We start from the raw sequence: 23,201 nt of genomic DNA on the forward strand, positions 1-23,201 counted from the left end.
GCGTCTAACTTCTTTGGCTACTCTCGCCTGTAAGAGTTCCCGTGGGACCCTCCCTTCCCAGGGTTCCACCAGCGGGAAGGATGACGGCCGCCAGTGGCATAAGTCCTCCCCAGCGGCCGGGCGTCGGGCTTCACGATCCTCCTCTGTCCTGGAGACTGAATCGGTGAAGCCTTCCCAGCCGGTGAAACCCAAGGTACAGCGAGAGAAGTCCAAGAGAAAGACCTCTAAGGCCAAAGAACTTGCGGTGGCACCAACCCCACCGCACCTTTCGCGCTCTGCGTCTGAGGATGAAGTCGAGATTCTAGCGTCCGCTGAGGACCTTGATCTCGCTGGTCCCTCAGACGCCATGGATGCCTCTCGTACAGGTACTGAATCGGTGGCAGTGAGTGAACAAGCGGCGTAAATTGCCTTCCCAGTCCTTTCACGCCTTTCTCAGCCATGGACAATATCATCCTCCAGTGGAACTGCGGCGGTTTTTTCCACCATCTAGCTGAGCTCCAACAACTTATCAGCCTTCACCCTTTCTTCTGCATTGCTCTTCAGGAAACTTGGTTTCCAGCAATGCGAACCCCCGCCCTCCGTGGCTATCGGGGTTATTATAAGAACCGGGCAGAATATGAAAGGGTGTCGGGTGGTGTCTGCCTCTATGTCCTTCACACTCTGCACAGCGAGTCTGTCCCTCTCCAAACACCTTTAGAGGCTGTCGCTGTTCGGGTGTGGACGCCACAGGCTGTTACCGTCTGCAGTCTTTACCTTCCACCGGATGGTGATGTCTCGCAGCATGTCCTGGTTGTGCTGATAGCCCAATTGCCGCCACCTTTCTTGTTATTGGGCGACTTCAACGCCCATAACCCTCTGTGGGGTGGGTCAGTGGCAACAGGTCGAGGCGCCATCGTTGAGCATTTATTGTCGCAGCTCGATCTCTCGATTTTAAATGATGGTGCCTTCACACACTTCAGTGTGGCGCATGGCACATACTCCGCCATTGACCTTTCAATCTGTAGCCCTAGCCTCTTACCGTCTGTCCAATGGAGTGTGCATGGCGACCTATGTGGTAGTGACCACTTTCCGATCTTTCTGTCACTACCACAGCGTCACTCTTCTGGGCGCCCTAGCTGATGGGCTATGAATAAGGCTGACTGGGACTTGTTCTCCTCCACTGCCGCTCTTGAGCCTCTCTCTAATGAAGACATTGATGCGGTGGTTCAATCGGTCACCACCGGCATCGTTACTGCCGCCGAATCTGCCATTCCCCGCTCTTCTGGGTCCCCTCGGCGGCGGACTGTGCCTTGGTGGTCGCCTGAGATCGCTGCAGCGATTACAGATCGCCGGCGGGCGCTACAGCGTCACAAGCGACATCCCTGCATTGAACACCTGGCCCGCCGCCTTATCCGCCAAAGCAAGCAGGAGTGCTGGGAGCGGTACGTGTCCACCATTGGCCTCCATGTCACTCCATCGCAGGTCTGGGCCAAGATTCGACGCGTCTACGGTTATCGGCCACCTGTCAGCGTCCCTGCGCTCTCACTGAATGGAGCAGTTTGTACTGCCTCCGACGTCATTGCAAACCACTTAGCAGAGCATTTTGCTATGAGTTCCGCTTCTGCGAATTACCCTCAGGCCTTCCGCTCCATTAAAGAGCGGATGGAACGTCGGAGCCTTTCGTTTCGCACCAACCAACCAGAATCGTACAATGTTCCATTCAGTGAGTGGGAATTCCGCAGTGCCCTTGCTGCTTGTCCTGATACCGCTCCTGGACCAGATAGCGTCCACTGCCAGATGCTGAAACACCTCTCAGTGGACTGCCAGCGACGGCTCCTCGACCTTTACAACCGTATTTGGGTCGAGGGTGAGTTTCCGTCGCAGTGGCGGGCAAGTATCGTTATCCCCATTCTGAAACCAGGCAAGAACCCTTTGGAGGTGGACAGCTACCGCCCCATTAGCCTCACCAACGTTCTTTGCAAGCTTCTCGAACGGATGGTGAGCCGGCGCTTGACTTGGGTACTGGAATCTCGGGGCCTTCTGGCTCCATCTCAGGGTGGGTTCCGTAAAGGCCGCTCCGCCGCCGACAATCTGGTGAGCCTGGAGTCGGCCATCCGTACTGCCTTTGCCCGCCGTCAGCACCTGGTCGCTGTCTTTTTTCGACATGCGGAAGGCGTACGATACGACATGGCGTCCCCCCAGGGGATCCACAACTCTTTTGTGGATACATGTGTAGCGAGCACGGGACCCCGAGCTAATGTGGCCTTCCTTCCTTTCCGGGCTGCATACCTCCCCTTTCCGTATCCTTCCCCATCCCCCATCTTCGCCCCCCCCCCCTCACCTCTGGCTCTTTCCTTCCCTTTCTCCCCCTCTGGGGAGTATGGTTTGTGCCTACGTCCGGAGACGGACGCTTGTAAATGTACCGCACTCTTCGCCTTCCTTGCTTGTATGTCTTCATCTTTCTTCGTCCTTCTCTTTTCCTTACCTCTTCTCTTTACCTCTTCTCTTTACCCTTTTCTCCGCTGCGGCGTTTGAGACCTCTCTTCTTTCCTTTCCCTGTCTCTTTCTTCCTCCCTGTGCGTGTCTGAAGGCCGACCCACGCACTTCCATGCGTAGCCGGTGACGGGGTAACGCGTAATTCCCCGCCCCGGGTAGACAGGTAGGACACGTACGTACCCCCTGGTAACGGCCAGGCCCAGGGAGGGGTGATTACTCGAGCTGATACCTTCCGAAAGTGCCGATTAGTCCCTCCGTCCGTTTGTCGGGAGGTGTGACCTGAGGTGTGAACAATCACCTAAGGCGGGTGTGCCCTTGGTGAGGGCCCCCACAAGGGAGGAGCGCGCCATCGGAGACGCCATGGGATTCTTCCGCAATGGTTTCCTCACCTTCCACTATGTCTGCTCACAAACGTAAGTTCACTGAGTCTCAGCCACAGACGGTTCTTCCATCGTTGCCACAGTTCCTTGTTGTTTCTCGGTCTGACGAAGGTCACGACTTTTCCACGGTCAACCCTTTCATTATTCAGAAAGGTGTCGACGCAATTGCGGGTCCTGTAAAGTCTTGTTCCAGATTACGGAATGGCACCCTGTTGTTGGAAACACACAGTGCCCTCCAGGCTCAAAAATTGCTGCGTACTTCTCTGCTCCACACCTTCCCTGTCCGGGTGGAACCACACCGTACCTTAAATTCCTCGCGTGGAGTCGTTTATACACGCTCCCTCGATGGATTGTCTGACGGAAGAAATTCAGCACTACCTGTCTGACCAGGGCGTCACAGCCGTTCATCGGGTTATGAAAAGGGTTGACTCGAACATCATTCCAACCCGCACTGTCTTCTTGACATTTGACAAAGTTCAACTCCCATCAAAAATCAAAGCAGGCTATGAGATAATTTCCGTTCGCCCTTATGTCCCAAACCCTACGCGTTGCTATCGATGTCAGCGGTTCAATCACACCAGTCAGTCCTGTTCCAATCCGGCCAAATGTGTTACGTGTGGCAAGGATGCCCATGAGGGTGCTTGTCCACCTCCATCCCCTCGCTGCATCAACTGTATGGGTGACCACGCTGCTTCCTCTCGAGATTGCCCCGTTTTTAAGGACGAAAAACTTATCCAGGAAATAAGAGTGAAGGAAAAGGTGTCGACCTTTGCTGCTCGAAAGTTACTCGCCAGTCGACAGCCCACTGTGCCTCAGAAAGGAAAATACAGCTCTGTCCTTGCTTCTCCTCGGCCAACAAAGGAGGCGGCCACGCAGACTTGCGACCTCACCTTTAGTACCACGGTCGTCAGATCGGCCAGCGCAAAGATCGCCCGTTCAACCTCACCACTTTCGCCTGCCCACTCCATGGCTCACCCTTCGTCGGGTTCTGCTAAATCTCGAGCCCAAAAGTCAGACGCCAAGTCTTCGAAAAAAGAGCATTCTCGTGAAGAGTTTTTACGAACCGCAACTTCACAACCATCGGTTCCTCCTTCATCTAAACATCATACTTCCAAGAAGGTTACGAAGAAACACAGTTCCTCTCCTTCTCCGCCAAGGCGTGTCCCATCTACAGCACCACCTGGCGGAAATCGCCCTCGGCCGTCTTCTGTGTCGCCGGGGCGCACTGCTGGTGGCCGGTCAACTGGCCGATCGTTGGTGGCTGGAGCTGCTCCTGACCAACCTATGGATCAGGATCTCCTGCCTTCGACTGAATGCCATTCCATGCTGTCGGTCGCAAGCTCTGAGCAGTCGTTGAGTTGACGGCACCCTTGGTCACGTTCCTCCATTTTCTGTTCACCCTATGTCCATTATCCACTGGAATATCCGCGGCATTCGAGCCAATCGGGATGAATTGTCGATCCTCTTACGATCCTACTCGCCGGTCATCTTCTGTCTTCAGGAAACAAAGCTGCGTCCCCATGACCGCTTTGTTCTCCCTCATTTTCAGTCCGTCCGATATGACCTCCCCTCTGTTGAAGGCACTCCAGCCCATGGAGGACTCATGATTCTGCTCCACGATACTCTCCATTATCACCAAATCCCCTTAAACAGTTCCTTCCAAGCTGTCGCCGTCCGTCTTTCCCTTTCTGGATACACGTTCTCTCTTTGTACGGGATACATTCCATCGTCCACACCAATGGCACGAGCTGATCTCCTTCATCTTCTTGGTCAGCTTCCACCCCCCTATTTGCTGGTTGGGAACTTCAATGCCCACCACTCCCCCTGCGGGTTCGGGGGTAAGAATAGGCCCGCGGTATTCCTGCCTGTCGTAAGAGGCGACTAAAAGGAGTCTCAAATGTTTTGGCCTTAATGTGATGGTCCCCCTTGGGGTTTGACCTCCATTTTTCAAAATTCTACAGAAGTACGAGCCTTTTGGGGAAGGACACCTTACATGGTGTACCACTGGTCCTAAGTGCACTAAGACCTTGGCACTCAGCATTGCACCGGCGTTGTCGCCATACCCATTATTCCTCAAATTGGGCCTAAACGCCTGATGGGTTGTCCAAGTTACGCCCATAGTGCATCTCCATCTGCACCAGCGATCATGATGGACTTTCCATGGCACCAGAAATCCAGCACGGTAGCCAGCCCGTTGTGGTGGGGTCGTCATGTACCCTCTAGGTTGTAGCCCCCTGACAACACAGGGATCGTACTGCCGATACCTGAGCTGCACCCTCCCCACGTTGGCCAAGGAGTAGATGCCCATCTCCTTGGGGCATCAGGATCCCGGCAATGGTCATCCTGCCAGGTGGCCCTTGCTGCGGCTGGGTGGCGCCCGTGGGGAGAGCCCCTGGTCGGAGTGGGTGGTATCGGGGCGGACGTTTCGCACATGAAACGTCAACACGTATCAGGTCGCTCTGCGGCCGAGTCTTCCAAAAGAAAAGGTACCGTTTCTAGTTCTAGTTCTGGTTCTCCTGCCCTTTTACCCTTGGCCACTCCATGGGAGGAGGGACAGGCCCGCCGGCTTGAGGCGAAGTACTTCCCCCGCTATTTGGTCTGTTCTCGAACAGATGGGGGGACGTTCGCCACCTCCAAGCCCATGTTCTTTGTTCAGCACATTGAGGACGTCTTCGGGGAAATCGAGGCTCTCAGCAAGATGCGATCAGGGTCCGTTCTTATCAAGACCACCTCTGCCACACAATCGGCGGCACTCCAGGCGTGCGACCGCCTAGGGGACATCCCAGTCTCCATTGTCCCACATCTGGCACTAAATAGGACGCAGGGGGTTATTTTTCATCGTGACCTCCTGCTACAATCTGATGAGGAGCTCAGGGCCAACCTGGAGCGCCGCGGCGTGCATTTCGTCCGGCGAGTCCAGCGCGGCCCCAAAGACCGTCGCATCGACACCGGGGCCTTTATCCTCGCCTTCGAGGGGGACGTTCTCCCGGAGAAGGTAAAGGTGATGTGCTACCGGTGCGACGTGCGACCTTACGTCCCGCCTCCTATGCGCTGTTTTAGGTGTTTGCGCTTTGGGCACATGTCATCACGGTGTGAGGCTGAGCCCCTTTGTGGCGATTGTGGACGTCCTCTTCGTGAGGAACATACTTGCACCCCACCACCTCGGTGCCCTCATTGTCCTGGCGTCCACTCGCCTAGGTCCCCAGACTGCCCCGCCTATCAGAAGGAGAAAAAGATACAAGAAATCAAAACTTTGGATCGGCTCTCTTATTCTGAGGCCAGGAAGAAGTATGACCGCCTTCATCCCGTGTCACTGGCCACTTCGTTTGCCTCAGTTGTGTCCACTCCTTCCGCTGTATCCTCACCTCTATCCTGTCCCCCCTCCGCCTCCTCTGCCCATCAGGGGGCTCTGCCTCCGCCTCCCAAATCCCTCCCTTCCAACTCCTCCTCCCCCGCGGCCCCCACCCCCCCTGCCCCAGGGGCCACCCTTCCTCCTCCTCCTCCCCCCACGCCACCTGAGAAGCGATCCTCTTCTCAGGCGTCCATCGGGGAAACGTTCCGGACCCCAGCTTCCGAGGTCCGGCGTTCCAAAACGGACCCCGCGCGTGAGGACCTTCTTCGGGTCCAGCCCACCATCCCTGTGCCTCCTCGGCCTTCCAAGAAGGCCTCCAAGAAGAAGTCTCTATCCCCCTCTCCACCCCGGCGCGTTTCATCTGACGCTTCATCCGTGAGTCGCTGCTCCCGGCCGTCCTCAGTTTCGCCGGGACGCTCTGCTGCCAGGCGTTCCGCCGGCCTTTTGTCGGCAAATGATGCGGCCCCTCCTACACAATCAGGGACAGCGGCCGCAGCTGGCGACGAGTCGATGGAACCGGATCCGCCTGCCGTCAGTTGTAGCGTTGTTGCCTCGCAACCTGGCCCTCCGCGGCCATCGAGGTGACCTGCTCTTCCCCGTCTCGTTCCCCCAACTTTTTGACTAGCAATGGCGTTGTTTCATTGGAACATAAGAGGTATTCGATCTAATCGGGAGGAATTACAACTGCTCCTCCGCCTGCACTGTCCGCTCGTCCTTGGTCTCCAGGAAACCAAGTTGCGCCCGACTGACCGTATTGCCTTTTCCCACTATACCTCGGAGCGGTATGACCTCGCCCCTGTGGACGGTATCCCAGCTCATGGTGGGGTCATGTTGCTCGTTCGGGACGATGTCTATTACCATCCCATCCCATTGACCACCCCACTCCAAGCAATAGCTATCCGCATTACTCTTTCTGCTTTTACTTTTTCAGTTTGTACCGTCTACGCTCCACCGTCATCTGCTGTTAGTCGGGCTGACATGATGCACCTGATCGATCAGCTTCCCCCGCCGTTCTTATTGTTTGGCGACTTCAATGCCCATCATCCCCTTTGGGGCTCTCCTGCATCCTGTCAAAGAGGCTCACTCTTGGCGGATGTCTTCAACCATCTCAATCTTGTCTGCCTCAATACCGGCGCCCCGACTTTCCTCTCGGACTCTACTCATACCTACTCCCACTTGGACCTCTCGATCTGTTCTACCACTCTTGCCCGTCGGTTCGAGTGGTATGTCCTTTCTGACACCTATTCGAGCGACCACTTCCCCTGTGTCGTTCGTCTCCTGCACCACACCCCATCCCCACGTCCTTCGCGCTGGAACATACTGAAAGCTGACTGGGGACTTTACTCCTCCCTGGCGACCTTTCTGGACCACGATTTTCCCAGTTGTGACAGTCAGGTCGAATACCTCACGGCTGTTATTATCCATGCTGCCGAACGTTCCATACCTCGTACTACTTCTTCTTCACGTCGCGTTTCCGTCCCCTGGTGGAACGAGGCTTGTAGGGACGCTATCCGTGCTCGACGACGTGCTTTACGCACCTTTCGCCGCCATCCTACGTTGGCGAACTGTATTGAATACAAACGACTCCGAGCGCAATGCCGTAGAGTCATCAAAGACAGCAAAAAAGCTTGCTGGGCCTCTTTCACGAGCTCCTTTACCAGTTTTACTCCCTCTTCCGTTGTTTGGGGTAGCCTGCGCCGGCTGTCGGGCATTAAGGCCCACTCCTCAGTACCTGGCCTGACCTCGGGTAATGACGTCCTTGTTGATCCTGTGGCTGTCTCCAACGCCTTTGGCCGCTTTTTCGCGGAGGTTTCAAGCTCCGCCCATAACCATCCTGCCTGCCTTCCCAGGAAAGAGGCAGACGAGGCTCGGCGACCTTCCTTCCACTCGCTGAATCTGGAAACTTACAATGCCCCCTTTACTATGCGGGAACTCGAACGTGCGCTTGCACTGTCCCGGTCCTCTGCTCCGGGGCCAGATGCCATTCACGTTCAGATGCTGGCACACCTTTCTCCGGCGGGCAAAAGCTTCCTTCTTCGTACCTACAATCGCGTCTGGACCGAAGGTCAGGTCCCCATGCGTTGGCGTGACGCCGTTGTTGTTCCTATACCCAAACCCGGGAAGGATAGACACCTTCCTTCTAGTTACTGCCCCATTTCTCTTACAAGCTGTGTCTGTAAGGTGATGGAGCGCATGGTTAATGCTCGGTTAGTTTGGATTCTTGAATCTCGACGACTACTTACTAATGTCCAATGCGGCTTTCGTCGCCGCCGCTCCGCTGTTGACCACCTTGTGACCTTGTCGACATTCATCATGAACAACTTTTTGCGAAGGCGCCAAACAGTAGCTGTGTTCTTCGACTTGGAGAAGGCTTATGTTACCTGTTGGAGAGGAGGTATCCTCCGCACTATGCACAAGTGGGGCCTACGCGGTCGTCTGCCCCTTTTTATTGATTCCTTTTTAACGGATCGAAAGTTTAGGGTACGTGTGGGTTCCGTATTGTCCGACGTCTTCCTCCAGGAGAACGGAGTGCCTCAGGGCTCCGTCTTGAGCGTAGCCGTTTTTGCCATCGCGATCAATCCAATTATGGATTGCATTCCACCTAATGTCTCAGGCTCTCTCTTTGTCGATGACTTCGCGATCTACTGCAGTGCCCAGAGAACATGCCTCCTGGAGCGCTGCCTCCAGCGTTGTCTAGACAGCCTCTACTCATGGAGCGTGGCAAATGGCTTCCGGTTCTCTGAAGAGAAGACGGTTTGTATCAACTTTTGGCGATATAAAGCGTTCCTTCCGCCATCCTTACATCTCGGTCCCGTTGTTCTCCCATTCGTGGACACAACTAAGTTTCTAGGGCTCACGTTGGACCGGAAACTGTGTTGGTCTCCACATGTCTCTTATTTGGCGGCCCGTTGTACACGTTCCCTTAATGTCCTCAGAGTTCTTAGCGGTTCATCTTGGGGAGCGGATCGCACTGTCCTGCTTCGCTTGTATCGGTCCATAGTCCGATCGAAGCTGGATTATGGGAGCTTCGTCTACTCGTCCGCTCGGCCATCCCTCTTACGCCGGCTCAACTCCATCCACCATCGGGGGATACGTCTTGCGACCGGAGCCTTCTACACTAGTCCTGTCGAGAGTCTTTACGCTGAAGCTGCCGAGTTACCATTGACCTACCGGCGCGACATACTGCTGTGTCGGTATGCCTGCCGGCTGTTGTCTATGCCCGAACACCCCTCTTACAAGTCCTTCTTCGCCGATTCTCTCGACCGTCAGTACGGGTTGTATGTGTCTGCCCTGCTGCCCCCCGGAGTCCGCTTCCGTCGCCTGCTTCGACAATTGGATTTTGCCCTACCTACCACCTTCAGAGAGGGTGAGAGCCCGACACCACCTTGGCTCCAGGCTCCGGTTCGTATTTATCTCGACCTCAGCTCACTCCCGAAGGAGGGTACTCCGGCTGCAGTGTATTGCTCACGGTTTGTCGAACTTCGTGCTCGACTTGCTGGTCACACCTTTATTTACACCGATGGCTCCAAAACTGACGATGGTGTCGGCTGTGCCTTTGTCATCGGGACCGCCACCTTTAAATACCGGCTCCTTGACCAATGTTCCAGCTTTACGGCCGAGCTTTTTGCTCTCCATCAGGCCATTCAGTATGCCCGCCGCCACCGCCATTCATCGTATGTACTCTGCACTGACTCACTCAGTGCTCTTCAGAGCCTTGGGGCTCCCTATCCGGTCCATCCCTTGATTCAACGAATACAGCAGTCCCTCCATTCTTTCGCTGATAATGGCGGTTCTGTCAGCTTTCTGTGGGTCCCCGGACATGTGGGAGTGCCTGGGAATGAGGCTGCGGATGCTGCAGCCAAGGCTGCAGTCCTCCAGCATCGGCCAGCCTCCCATTGTGTCCCGTCATCTGACGTTTGTGGGGATGTATGTAAGAGGCTTGTGTCCTTGTGGTGGGATGCTTGGTCATCCCTCCAAGGAAACAAGCTCCAGGCAGTAAAACCGCTCCCAACTGCTTGGACAACTTCCTCCCGACCATCTCGGCGCGAGGAGGTCCTTCTGACCAGGTTGCGGAATGGGCATTGCCGGTTTAGCCACCGCTACCTGCTCTCTGGTGACCCAGCCCCGCAGTGCCCTTGTGGTCAGGCATTAACGGTGCGCCATGTTTTATTGTCGTGTCCCCGTTTTAGTCAATTTCGTGTTTTCCTGTCCCTGCCATCTACCTTACCGGATGTTTTAGCTGATGACGCTCGAGCAGCTGCTCGTCTTCTGCGTTTTATAACTTTAACTGGCTTGACCAAAGACATTTAACCTTTTTACTTATTTCATCTGCATCTTTGTCAGGTCCTTTTGATGTCCCCCCATCCCCTTGAGTTTTAGCAGGTTCCTTGTGCTCTAACACCAGTGACTGGGCGCTAATGACCTCAGCAGTTGAGCGCCCTTAAACCCTACCAAAAAAAAAAAAATGCCCACCACCCGCTTTGGGGATCTCCACATCCTTGTCCACGTGGCTCACTATTGCTAGACGTCTTCCACCAAGCGGATCTAGTCTGCCTCAACACTGGGGTCCCCACATTTTTGTCTGCCTCCACGACAAATTTATCTCATTTGGACCTTGCGGTCGGTACTGTTCCGCTAGCTCGGTGCTTCGAATGGTTCGCCCTTGATGATACACACTCGAGTGACCACTTTCCATGTGTTCTTAGACTGCAGCCTCAACTGCCATATATGCGCTCGCGACGCTGGAAGTTTGCCCAAGCCGATTGGAGACTTTTTTCGTCTCTAGCGACATTCGATGACCGTCGCTTTCCCAGCGTCGACGATGAGGTCACACATATTACCGACGTTATTCTCACAGCTGTGGAATGTTCAATACCACGCACCTCCGAATTGCCCCGGCGCCCCCCAGTTCCTTGGTGGAATGAGGCATGCCGTGACGCAATACGTGAGCGGCGACGTGCTCTTCGCATTTTCCGTCACCATCCAACTTTGGCAAACTGTATCCGATATAAGCAGCTCCGTGCGCGATGCCGTCGCGTCATCCGCGATAGCAAGAAGGCAAGCTGGAAATTCTTTATTAGCTCATTTAACACCTTCACTCCCTCCTCGGAAGTTTGGAGTCAGCTTCGACGGTTCTCAGGCGCGCCTAGTTTCTCCCCGGTCTCTGGGCTCACTGTCGCGCATGATACCTTAGTGGACCCCGTCGCAATTTCTAACTCATTGGGTCAGCACTTTGCTGAGATTTCGAGCTCTTCAAATTACCCGCCAGCGTTTCTCCTGAAGAAACGTGCAGCGGAAGTGCGACATCTTGCTTTCTCCTCTCAAAATCACGAAAGCTATAATACTGTTTTCTCCATGCGGGAACTCCAACATGCCCTCTCTTCTTCTCGCTCCTCCGCCCCAGGACCGGATGGTATCCATGTCCAAATGTTGCTGCATTTATCAACCCATAGCCTGCGTTACCTCCTTTGCCTTTACAATCGAATTTGGACCGACAGTACCTTTCCCAGGCGATGGCGGGAAGCTATTGTCGTTCCCGTTCCGAAACCTGGAAAGGACAAACATCTCCCCTCTAGCTATCGCCCCATTTCTCTCACGAGTAGTGTCTGTAAGGTTTTGGAGCGTATGGTGAATTACCGTTTAGCTTGGTGGCTGGAATCCCGCAGTCTTTTAACACCAGCCCAATGCGGATTCCGAAAGCATCGTTCTGCCGTTGACCATCTTGTTGCTCTCTCCACTTATATCATGAACAATTTTCTCCGGAAACGCCAAACGGTAGCAATATTTTTTGATCTGGAGAGAGCATACGATACCTGTTGGAGGACAGGCATCCTCCGCACATTGTTCTCTTGGGGCTTTCGAGGCCGGCTGCCCCTTTTTCTTCACGAATTTATGGCAGAGCGCACATTTAGGGTGCGGGTGAACACTACTCTCTCCCGTACTTTCTCCCAAGAAAACGGGGTACCCCAGGGCTCCGTGCTGAGTGTTGTACTGTTTGCCATCGCCATTAATCCAATTATGGATTGTCTCCTTCCTGATGTCTCGGGCTCCCTCTTTGTGGACGATTTTGCGATCTACTACAGCTCTCAACGGACCAGCCTGCTTGAACGACGTCTTCAAGGATGTCTCGATCGCCTCCACTCGTGGAGCATCGCAACCGGCTTCCGTTTCTCACCCAGTAAGACCGTTTGTGTTAATTTTTGGCGACGTAAGGAGTTTCTTCCGCCCTCCTTACATCTGAGTCCTGTCAACCTTCCGTTTTCCGACGTCGCTAAATTCTTGGGTCTTATGTTTGACAGAAAACTGTGCTGGTCCTCCCACGTTTCCTATCTTTCGGCTCGCTGTCTGCGTTCCCTTAACACCCTCCGTGTCCTGAATGGTACCTCCTGGGGAGCGGACCGAGTGGTCCTTATCCGCCTCTATCGCGCCTTAGTGCGCTCGAAATTGGATTACGGAAGCATAGTCTACTCCTCTGCTCGGCCGTCTATTCTTCGGCGTCTCGACTCTATCCACCACCGTGGATTACGTTTAGTGTCTGGAGCTTTTTACACCAGCCCTGTGGAAAGCCTTTATGCTGAGACTGCTGAACCTCCGCTGTCCAATCGGCGGGCAGTCCTTCTGAGTCGTTATGCTAGCCATCTGTCTTCCATGCCTGCTAATCCAGCCCATGACCTTTTTTTCGACACCTCCTTTGATGTCGGGTATGCAGGCCGCTCCTCCTCCCTACTACCCCCGGGAGTCCGCTTCCGTCAACTGCTCCATTCTCTCTCCTTCCGCTTTCCTAAAACCTTCTTGACAACTTGGGGTACAGCACCGCCTTGGCTCCGTCCCCGGATCGACTTGCTCAGAGACCTATGTCAATTTCCCAAGGATGGTACCCCTACACTTGTCTACCATCGGGCATTTGCTGCTCTATGTGCACAAATGACGGAAGCCACATTTATTTACACCGACGGCTCGAAAACATCGTTAGGTGTAGGGAGTGCCTATATTGTTGGCGACACCCCAAATCACTTTCGGCTTCCCGACCAGTGTTCGGTTTATACTGCGGAGCTTCACGCTGTTCTCCAGGCTGTCCACTACATCCGCCGCCATCAGTGGATACAGTACGTAATCTGCTCAGATTCTCTCAGCTCTCTCCTAAGTCTCCAAGCTCTTTACCCTGTGCACCCTCTGGTCCACCGGATTCAGGACTGTCTGCGCTTGCTCCACCTGGGGGGCGTCTCAGTGGCGTTCCTCTGGCTCCCGGGACACGCTGGTATCTGTGGGAATGAGGCGGCCGATATAGCGGCCAAGGCTGCAGTCTCTCTTCCTCGGCCAGCTATTCAGTCTCTTCCGTTTACCGATGTACGGAGCGGTTTATGTCGCCAAGTTGCTCATTTATGGCGTGCGCATTGGTCAACACTTCCCCATAATAAATTGCGGGAAGTGAAAGCCCTTCCTTGCGCTTGGACCTCTTCCTCCCGAACGCGTTGTCGGGAGGAGGTAATTTTAGCTAGACTCCGGATAGGGCACTGTCTTTTTAGCCATCGACATCTTTTAAGCGGTGATCCTCCCCCACTCTGTCCCCACTGCTCTCAGCTGTGGACGGTCAGACACCTTTTAATTGAATGCCCCTATTTTAATCCGTTACGCTCCCGTCTACAGCTATCGCCTGATCTATCGTTGATTTTAGCAGATGACACGCGCTCAGTTTATTAGTGACAGTGAAATGATGTCAGTGATTTGAAGCTTTTTTTGGGGACAACCAACCCCTTTCTATAGTGGATTTTTAAGCATTCCTTCTGCCTTTAGTTTCTCAAATTTTATGACTTTGTTCCCCTTGCTGCTGATTTTAAATTTCGTTTTTATCCTGTTTCCTACGTCACGGGCTGGGCGCTAATGACCATAGAAGTTTTGCGCCCTAAAACCACAAACAAAAAAAAAAAAAAAGACATGGCGTGATCACATCCTTTCTATGCTTCATGGATGGGGTCTTCGGGGCCCTCTGCCGATCTTTATCAGAAATGTTCTGTCGTATCGTACCTTCCGCGTGCAAGTCGCAGCCTCATATAGTTCCACCCACGTCCAGGAGAACGGTGTGCCACAGGGTTCTGTTTTAAGTGTCTGCCTGTTTTTAATAGCCATTAACGGGCTCGCTGCGGCCGTGGGAAATTGTCTCTGCTTCCCTGTATGCTGACGACTTCTGCCTTTATTACAGCTCTACTGGCTTTGCAGCTGTTGAACGTCAGCTACAGGGTGCTATCCACAAGGCGCAGTCTTGGGCTGTAGCTCATGGGTTCCAGTTTTCGGCAGCCAAGACCTACGTAATGCATTTCTGCCGGCGACGCACTGTCCACCCAGAGCCGCGGCTTTATCTTGCCGGCGACCTTCTTTCAGTGGTGGAATCACACAGGTTTTTGGGGGTGGTTTTCGATGCCCGGTTGACTTGGCTGCCTCATATCCGGCAGCTTAAACAGGCGTGTTGGCGGCATCTAAACGCTCAGAGATGCTTGAGCCACACCTGCTGGGATGCCGACCGATTTACCCAGTTGCGGCTCTACCAGGCGTTAATCCAATCCCGTCTGGATTATGGGAGCCTGGCTTATGGCTCAGCATCCCCCTCTGCGTTGCGGGTGCTGGACCCAATACTACACAGCGGGATCCGACTTGCCACTGGTGCCTTCCGCACCAGCCCTGTGGACAGCATCCTTGTTGAGGCAGGTGTCCCTCCACTGCGGGTGCGACGCCAACAATTACTGGCTGCTTATGCTGCCCATGTTTTTAGCTTGCCCGGGCATCCAAATTACCGTGTCCTGTTCCCGCAGTCGGTCGTCCATCTGCCGGACCGTCGGCCCCGGTTGGGTTGTCCGATCGCCATACGCGTCAAGGAGCTTCTCTGCGGGCTTGGGTTTTTCCCTGTTCCATCCCCTTTCCAGGCGCCTCTGCGTACACCCCCGTGGTGTGTTCCTCGCCCTTGCCTTCGGCTCGACTTGGCACAGGGCTCGAAGGACTCGGCCCCTCCAGAGGCCTTCCGCCGCCGCTTTTATTCCATCCTGGCCACGTATCAGGGCTCTGGAATTGTTTACACCGACGGTTCGATGGTTGCTGGTCGTGTCGGGTATGCGCTAACTCTAGGGGACCATTCCGAACAACGGTCCTTGGCAGCTGGCTGCAGCGTTTACACTGCTGAGCTAGTCGCCATCTTTCGAGCCCTAGAGTATATCCGCTCCTGCTCAGGTGAGTCCTTCGTGATCTGTAGCGATTCCCTGAGCGGTTTACGAGCTCTCTACCAGTGTTTTCCTCGTTCTCGTCTGGTGATGGCTATCCATGAGTCCCTGCATACTCTTGCGCGTTGCAGCCGCTCTGTGGTCTTTGTGTGGACCCCCGGTGATGTCGGTATCCCGGGCAATGAACATGTTGACCGCCTGGCGAAAGAGGCCACGTGTAAACCATCTTTGGATGTTGGCCTCCCAGAGACTGATTTGCGGGCAGTCCTCCGCCGAAAAGTTTTCGCGCTTTGGGACGCTGAATGGCGCGATTGGATCACACCCAATAAACTACGTGCCATTAAGGAGACGACGACTGTGTGGCGGTCATCCATGCGAGCCAACCGCAGGGACTCAGTCGTCCTTCGTCGGCTCCGCATTGGCCACTCCCGGCTAACACACAGTTATTTACTGCGCCGGGAGGACCCTCCTGTATGTCACTGCGGGGCGGCTTTGACAGTGGCCCACATTCTGTTGGCCTGCCCCCTTTTAGCTGTGGTCAGGCAGACATTTGCGCTGCCTGATACGCTCCATGCCGTTTTATCTGATGACCCTGCTATGGCTGCCTTAGTTTTACGTTTTATTAGGGCAGGGAGTTTTTATTCTTTAATCTGAGTGTTTCTGTTTTATTTTCTTGTTTTGTGTTGATTCTGGCCTTTGGCCTTCGGTTTTAAACCAAGTTTTTAATGTGTTTTCGGTGGTTAGCTTTTCCATTTTTTTTTTTTTGTTCCTATTGTCGGCCTACCACCGTCACACTCCATGTGATTTTATTTCGTTTTGTCTGGTCCTTGTCTATGTTTCTTTTGTTCTGTGTCGTCTGTCTCCTATTCTGTTGAACATTTTTTATTCTCTGTGGGTATTTTTAGTATTTTGGAAAAAGGGACCGATGACCTCTGCAGTTTGGTCCCTTTAATCCTTAATCCTTAAACCAACCAACCATACTACGAAAATGGAGTGTACCTGCTCTCTCTCTTGCTCCCCCCCCCCCCCCACCCCACCACCACCACCACCACCACCTTCCAGAAAAAATGTATTTTCACACGGGAAAATTTCTTTTTTTTTTAACTGAGAAATCTGAGAAATTTTTCCCTTCCCATGTATACACTCTGTGAGGACATGCAGCTCTGCTGTGTTGTTTAAAGATGGTGGCACCCTCTTGGGTATATTATTCAGGAGATAATATGCCCCCCCCCCCCCTCCTGCAGTCAGATGTACAGACAGGGACTACTCAAGAGAGCAGTGGTATCGGGAAAACTGGAAGAACTGGTCTTCTAGGGGTAATATAAGAGTAGTTCTAATAAGAAAATAAGTATGTGGGTGAGCTGGTATGAAGAGCATACTGAACACATCATGGCCAAGATAGGTCTAACTACGAAGCCAATACCCGCCAAATAAGTAAAAGATTATATGCCTAAAGGGAATGAATAGCTAGCTGTTAATACAGCAGGAATTAGTGAAGTGCAGATGCAGAAGGGATAGGTCTGCTGGTTAGGTCAGTACAGGGTACCTAAAAGAAAGAAAATTGGGGTGATACAGGAATAGGCCTAATGATAATGAGAAAATAATAATGGGAGTTAATTACTCTTAATGTCACAGTTAATGCATTATAGTAGCCATTATAGACAGGAAGCGAACACCCACCCAGAGTAGGAAAAGTTTGTAGGCCAACTAGCATCTCAGTTGAAGAAGCTACTGAATAATATGATCATGTAAAGAAAATTATTCATGTAGTTAAGGGAGACCAATGATTGTGAGGGGTGACTGGAAAATGTGGACTGGGGGAAAGGAATGAAGGAGAAAGCTACCTGGTAGAATTTTGCATATGTGGAAGAGTCCTGGTGACACTGGTTTCAGGTTTATTATATAATGGTTAGACAGAGACGTCAAAACCAGATTTTAAACTGAAGTCATGTCCAAGGATGTACACTATGTGATCAAAAGTACCCGAACACCTGGCTGAAAATGACTTAAAAGTTTGTGGGCCCCCTCGATTAGTAATGCTGGAATTCAATATGGTTTTGGCCCGCCCTTAGCCTTGATGGCAGCTTCCACTCTCGCAGGCATATGTTCAATCAGGTGCTGGAAGCTTTCTTGGGAAATGGCAGCCCATTTTTCACGGAGTGTTGCACTGAGGAGAGGTATTGATGTCTGTCAGTGAGGTCTGGCATGAAGTCGGTGTTTCAAAACACCCCAAAGGTGGTGTATAGGATTCAGGTCAGGACTCTGTGCAGGCCAGTCCATTAACAGGTATGTTATTGTTGTGTAACCACTCCGCCACAGGCCGTGCATTATGAACAGGTACTCGATGTTGTTGAAAGATGTAATCACCATCCCCAAATTGCTCTTCAGCAATGGGAAGCAAGAAGGTGCATCAAACACCGATGTAGGCCTGTGCTGTGATAGTGCCATGCCAAACAAGAAGGGGTGCGAGCCCTCTCCATGAAAAACATGACCACACCATAACACAACGGCCTCCAAATTTTACTCTTGGCACTACACATGCTGGCAGATGACGTTCACCAGCGTTCACCATACCCACATCATGCCATTGGATCGCCACATTGTGTACCATGATTCGTCACTCCACAAAATGTTTTTCCAATGTTTACGCTCCTTCCACCAAGCGTCGTTCAGCATTTACTGACGTGATGTGTGGCTTAGGAGCAGCTGCTCGATTATGGAATAAAAGTTTTCTCGCCTCCCACTTAACTGTCATACACTTGCAGTGGATCCTGATGCAGTTTGGGATTCCTGTGTGATGGTGTGGATAGACATCTGCTTATTACACATTACGACCCTTTTCAACTGTCAGCGGTCTCTGTCAGTCAACAGATGAGGTTGGCCTGTACGCTTTTGTGCTGTACATGTCCCTTCACGTTACCACTTCACTATCACATCAGAAACATTGGACCTAAGGATGTTTAGGAGTGTGGGCACAGGTTACACCCAGTCACCTGATCATGTTCGAAGTCTGTGAGTTCCGTGGAGTGCCCCATTCTGCTCTCTCACCTCTCGCTGATATGGAGTACCTGGCAGTAGGTGGCAGCACAATGCACCTAATATGAAGCAGATACTTTTGATCACAAAGTGTATGTTGACTCTGGCCATAATTTATTGGTTATGAAGCACAGATTAAAACTGACGAAATTGCAAAAAGTTAGGAAAGTGAGGGGATTCAACCTGGATAAATTGAAGGAACCATAGGTTGTTGAATATCAGACTGAGCTTTAAGCGACATTGGACTGGAACAGGAGAAAGAAATACAACAGCAAAATGGTGTGGTATTCACATCAGGAAAAACTGAGATGGTGTTTGTGTGCAGCCAATCAGATGGAAACGGTTGAGGGGCAGCACGGCTATACCAAAACTAGTACCCTCAGAGACACCAACCACATCACACAAGATGTCGAGCTCTTTTTGGGTGTTTGTGGGATCATGGGTCCTTTCAGACAGACAGACAAGCTGGAAGGTAGTGCACCATGTATACACCATATTTGGAAGATCAGTTTCTACAGGATGTTGAGAAGAACCCTTGTACAAGCTCCAGGCAAGTGGTGTGCCAACATGATGTAAGCCAAAGTACAATTATGTGTGTCCTACCCAATGACCACCACTATCCCTCTCACCTGCAATAGCACGGCTATACCAAAACGGGATCATGGGTCCTTTCAGACAGACAGACAAGCTGGAAGGTAGTGCACCATGTATACACCATATTTGGAAGATCAGTTTCTACAGGATGTTGAGAAGAACCCTTGTACAAGCTCCAGGCAAGTGGTGTGCCAACATGATGTAAGCCAAAGTACAATTATGTGTGTCCTACCCAATGACCACCACTATCCCTCTCACCTGCAATGAGTGCAAGGAATATCGGCAGTGGATTTCCTTCTACGACAAGTGAAGCATCCCCCCCTCCCCATTGGTTTTGCAGCAGACCATCACGATTATGGAATTTCTGTCATCAATTATCTTTACTGACAAAGCAGCGTTTACCAGAACTAGCATAATCAGTCTGCATAATAGTCATCTGTGGGCTAAAGATAAACCTTGAGGAGTGAATGAGTCATCTCATCAGCATCAGTTCAGCATCAATGAGTGGGCAAGGTTTCTTGGTGACAATGTACTTGGACCAGTAGTTATTCTACAACACCTTGACAGAGGAATGTACCTGGACTTCCTTCGGAATACTCTACCTGGGCCGCTTGAGAATGTGCCTCTGTCAGTACGACAGGTTATGTGGTTTCTGCATGATGGAGCATCACCTCACTTCTGCGTTACAGTTCAGACCATCATCTTTCCTGGATGTTTGAAAGGACTTAGGGGCCCTGTAGCATCACCAGACTTACACCAATGGATTTTTGCCTCTGGGGACATCTAAAGAGCCTTGGGCACTGAACTGGTTGCTCATGGGCAGACACTTTAACAACGTTTTCACAATGTATGTGACGCTATTCAGAGGGGGGACAGAACATGCAAAAAGAGTGCAGCAATCCACGATGTGACGTGCGAATGCGTGCATGGCATCCCATGGAGGCCACTTTGAACATCTGTCGTGACATGTATGCAATGCAGCTCTGTACTGTGTTCAGAGACAGTTTGTTGTAATTGCATGCACACCTTCCCTTCCCGGACACAAGTTTGTAAGACTTTTTTCCTCCATTCCCATTCAGGAATCTGTCTGTGCAGTTTGTTGGTTTTTATTAACGTTCACCCGATATATAAGTAGAACATAATAATTTAAGTTCCAAAGATAGCAGTTGCTGACAGGTGAGAATATGACCGAACTGTCAGTTTAATAAGTCATGGTTGCAAAATATTGACACGAATTATTTACAGAAAAATGGAAAAACTGGTGGATCTGACCTCGGGGAGGATTGGTTTGGGTTCTGGGGAAATGTAGAAACCCAAAAGACAGTGCTGACCCTATGACCTACCTTAGAAGATTAGATCTACAAATGCTATAATCATAGGTCGGAGAAAGCTTTTAACAATATTAACTGGACTACACTTCGAAATTATGAAGGTAGCAGGGATAAAATACTGGGAGCAAAATGATTTTTACATTTTCTGCAGAGACCAGACTATAGTTAAAAGGGCATAATGACATGAAAGGGAATCTGTAGTTGACAAGGAGGTAAAACAGGGTCATATTCTATCCCTAAAGTTATTAACTCTGCGCAATGAACAACGAGTGGAGAGATCCAAGAAGAAATTTGGAAAGGGAATTAATGTTCAGGGAGAAGAAATAATTTTAAGGTTTGCCAATGTCATTGTCATTCTGTCAGAGACAGCAAAAGACTTGGAAAAACAGTTAAATGGAGTGAATAGTATCTTGAAAAGAGATTATAAGATGAACATCAACAAAGGAAAAAATCAGGGTGATGGAATGTAGAAGAAGCTGTGTAATTAGATTAGAAAATGAGACACTAAATGTAGTATGAGAGCTAAGCTCACGTTTTTGAGACAGACAAAAGTACTTAATCCAACAGCTGATAATATCCAGCAGTCTTTTTTAATGCATATTCTACTCAGTGCCTTATCTATGTGATGAGCAGGCACTCCATCCATTTCTTGTTGTTGATGCACAAACTTACCTTACATGCTCATGGTTTCACCTTAAGTTTTTTTGTGGAAACACAATACAAGGCATTCCTTTAAACTGAGTGTCACTGTCATATGATGCAGTGTATATCTAAATGTAACAACATCTTTGCAGATGTTCTGGAATATTCTTGTAATGTAATTGCACTTCAACATTTAATGTAGTTGTCATATTTTTCAGCTGGAGCAATTACAGTTAGAACACTTAATACATGGGCTTGAAAATGAAAGTGAACCAGATGATAAGCATTATGATTCAGATGAAAACTTATCGGATATGGAGACTGGCCAGGAAAAAGACATTTATGAGGGTCTTGATTTGAATGACCCGTTCTGTGTTAATCTGCAGCCAGTTGAGTGGGATCTGACTCCTGTAACTGGTGGGTATATCAGCAGATATTACTAAAACAGATTCAAATACCATTATCATCATCATCCCAACCAATCTGTTGTCTTTCTAAGAAGCTGTTATGAAGAAAAGCCACTGTTTATAGACCACAGTGTATGAAATAAACATTATAAATTTTGCTTTGCCTATCTCAGTGTAGTAGTGCACCAGTCAGATCTACACTTTTATCAGTAATGACACATCTGTTTATTCTGGAACTGCTACTAGGAAAAATCAAACTATGGAACATCCAGGTTTCAATGTCAATAATATTATTGAAAGGATGGAGTGCTACTCATCCTAAGGTGAAATATTGAGTTGCAGATAGGCACAACAAAAAGTGTTACACATTGAGCTTTTGGCCAGTCTTCTTCAGAAAAGAAATGAAAATTCACACAAGCAGGGATACCTCACACGCACATGACCAATATCTCTGGCCACTCTGGCCTGAATGCAGTGATGTCACATCAAAAGGAAGTAGCTATCTGAAATGATTCAGGGAAGGAGGAGGGATAGCAGTATATGGATGGAAAGGAAAGGAGTAGAAGAGTCAGCACTGCCTGTACAAGGCTGCCAGAACAGTTCCTCCACTGTTCTTTCTTTCTTCGTTCTCCATCTCCTATCCTTCCTCCACTGCAGTGTTTGAGATTCCTCTTCATTTATCCTTCCTCCCTGTGCACTCCTGAAGGCTGGGCCACACGTCTGACACGTAAGAGGTAACTAGGTAATGCATAATACCCAGCCTCAGTTTGACAGTTAGGGTTCACCTGTACCTCTGGTACAGGTCAGGTCTAGCGAAGGGTAATTGCCTGAGGTGTTCCTTTCCCAAATTACCAATTGGTCCCTTTGTCAGTAGTTCAGCAGCTGTGGCCTGAAGTTTAAACACTCACCCAAGGCGGGTGAGCTGAGCGCGACCCCCCCCCCCCCCCCCACCCCCCCCCTCTGAGGGAGATCCCCCGCTGGAAGAAGCGCGCTGTCGGAGATGTTACAGCAGTCCACAGGTGATGAAAAAGGTTGATGCATCCTTCATGCGTAAACACATTCTTTTTCTCAAGTTTGACAGAGCAGTGCTTCCTTCGAAGGTCAAAGCAGCCTGTGAAGTCGTCATGGTCCGACAATACATTCCAAACCCTATGCACTGCTACCAATGTCAGCGTTACTACCACACTTGGATGTCCTGTCGAAATCCAACCAAATGTGCTACTTGTGGTAGGGATGCTCACAAGGACAATTGCCCACCTTCTTCACCCCGCTGCATCAGTTGCAATGGTGACCATGCAACCTCCTCCCGAGAATGTCCTTTGTATCTTGATGAGCGAGCTGTCCAGGTGATCCAGGTGAAGGAAAAAGTGGCTTACCCTGTTGCTCGCAAGTGTTGGCTAGTCAGAAACCCTGTTCTTTACCATCTGGCACTCGGTACCATTCTCGCTACACCTTGCTCCATGAAGGACACAGTCATACAGACTTGCAACATCAAATTCAGCTCCGTGGTTGCAAAATCACCCAGTGTTATGGTAGTATCCCCATCTCCTCCTCCTCCTCCTCCTCCTCCTCTCCTCCATCTGTGCAAATTATCTGCTACGTAACAGGCAGGCTGGAAAGGATGAAAGGAACACTCCCACAAAGACTGTTTATGTCCCTCCAGCCAGCAAACACCTCAGTCTTCACCTGCCAACTGCCAAGGCTCCAAGAAACCAAACAAAGGCAAATGATCTCCTCCTCCACTGACTTAGAGACCCTCTTCGATGGTGTCATCC

At 51.1% G+C, this 23,201-nt stretch overlaps 1 protein-coding gene across 1 annotated transcript in view; it reads left to right on the forward strand.

Moving 5' to 3' along the window:
- Positions 1-23,201, forward strand: part of LOC124545106 — a 41,946-nt gene that overhangs the window by 13,240 nt on the left and 5,505 nt on the right. Inside the window, exon 2 of the mRNA XM_047123924.1 lies at positions 21,238-21,436. Coding sequence (XP_046979880.1) covers positions 21,238-21,436 — 199 coding nt within the window. The remainder of the gene's footprint in view (positions 1-21,237; positions 21,437-23,201) is intronic.

Source organism: Schistocerca americana, chromosome 1, assembly GCF_021461395.2.
Source record: "Schistocerca americana isolate TAMUIC-IGC-003095 chromosome 1, iqSchAmer2.1, whole genome shotgun sequence".
NCBI classification, from domain to species: Eukaryota; Metazoa; Arthropoda; class Insecta; order Orthoptera; family Acrididae; genus Schistocerca; species Schistocerca americana.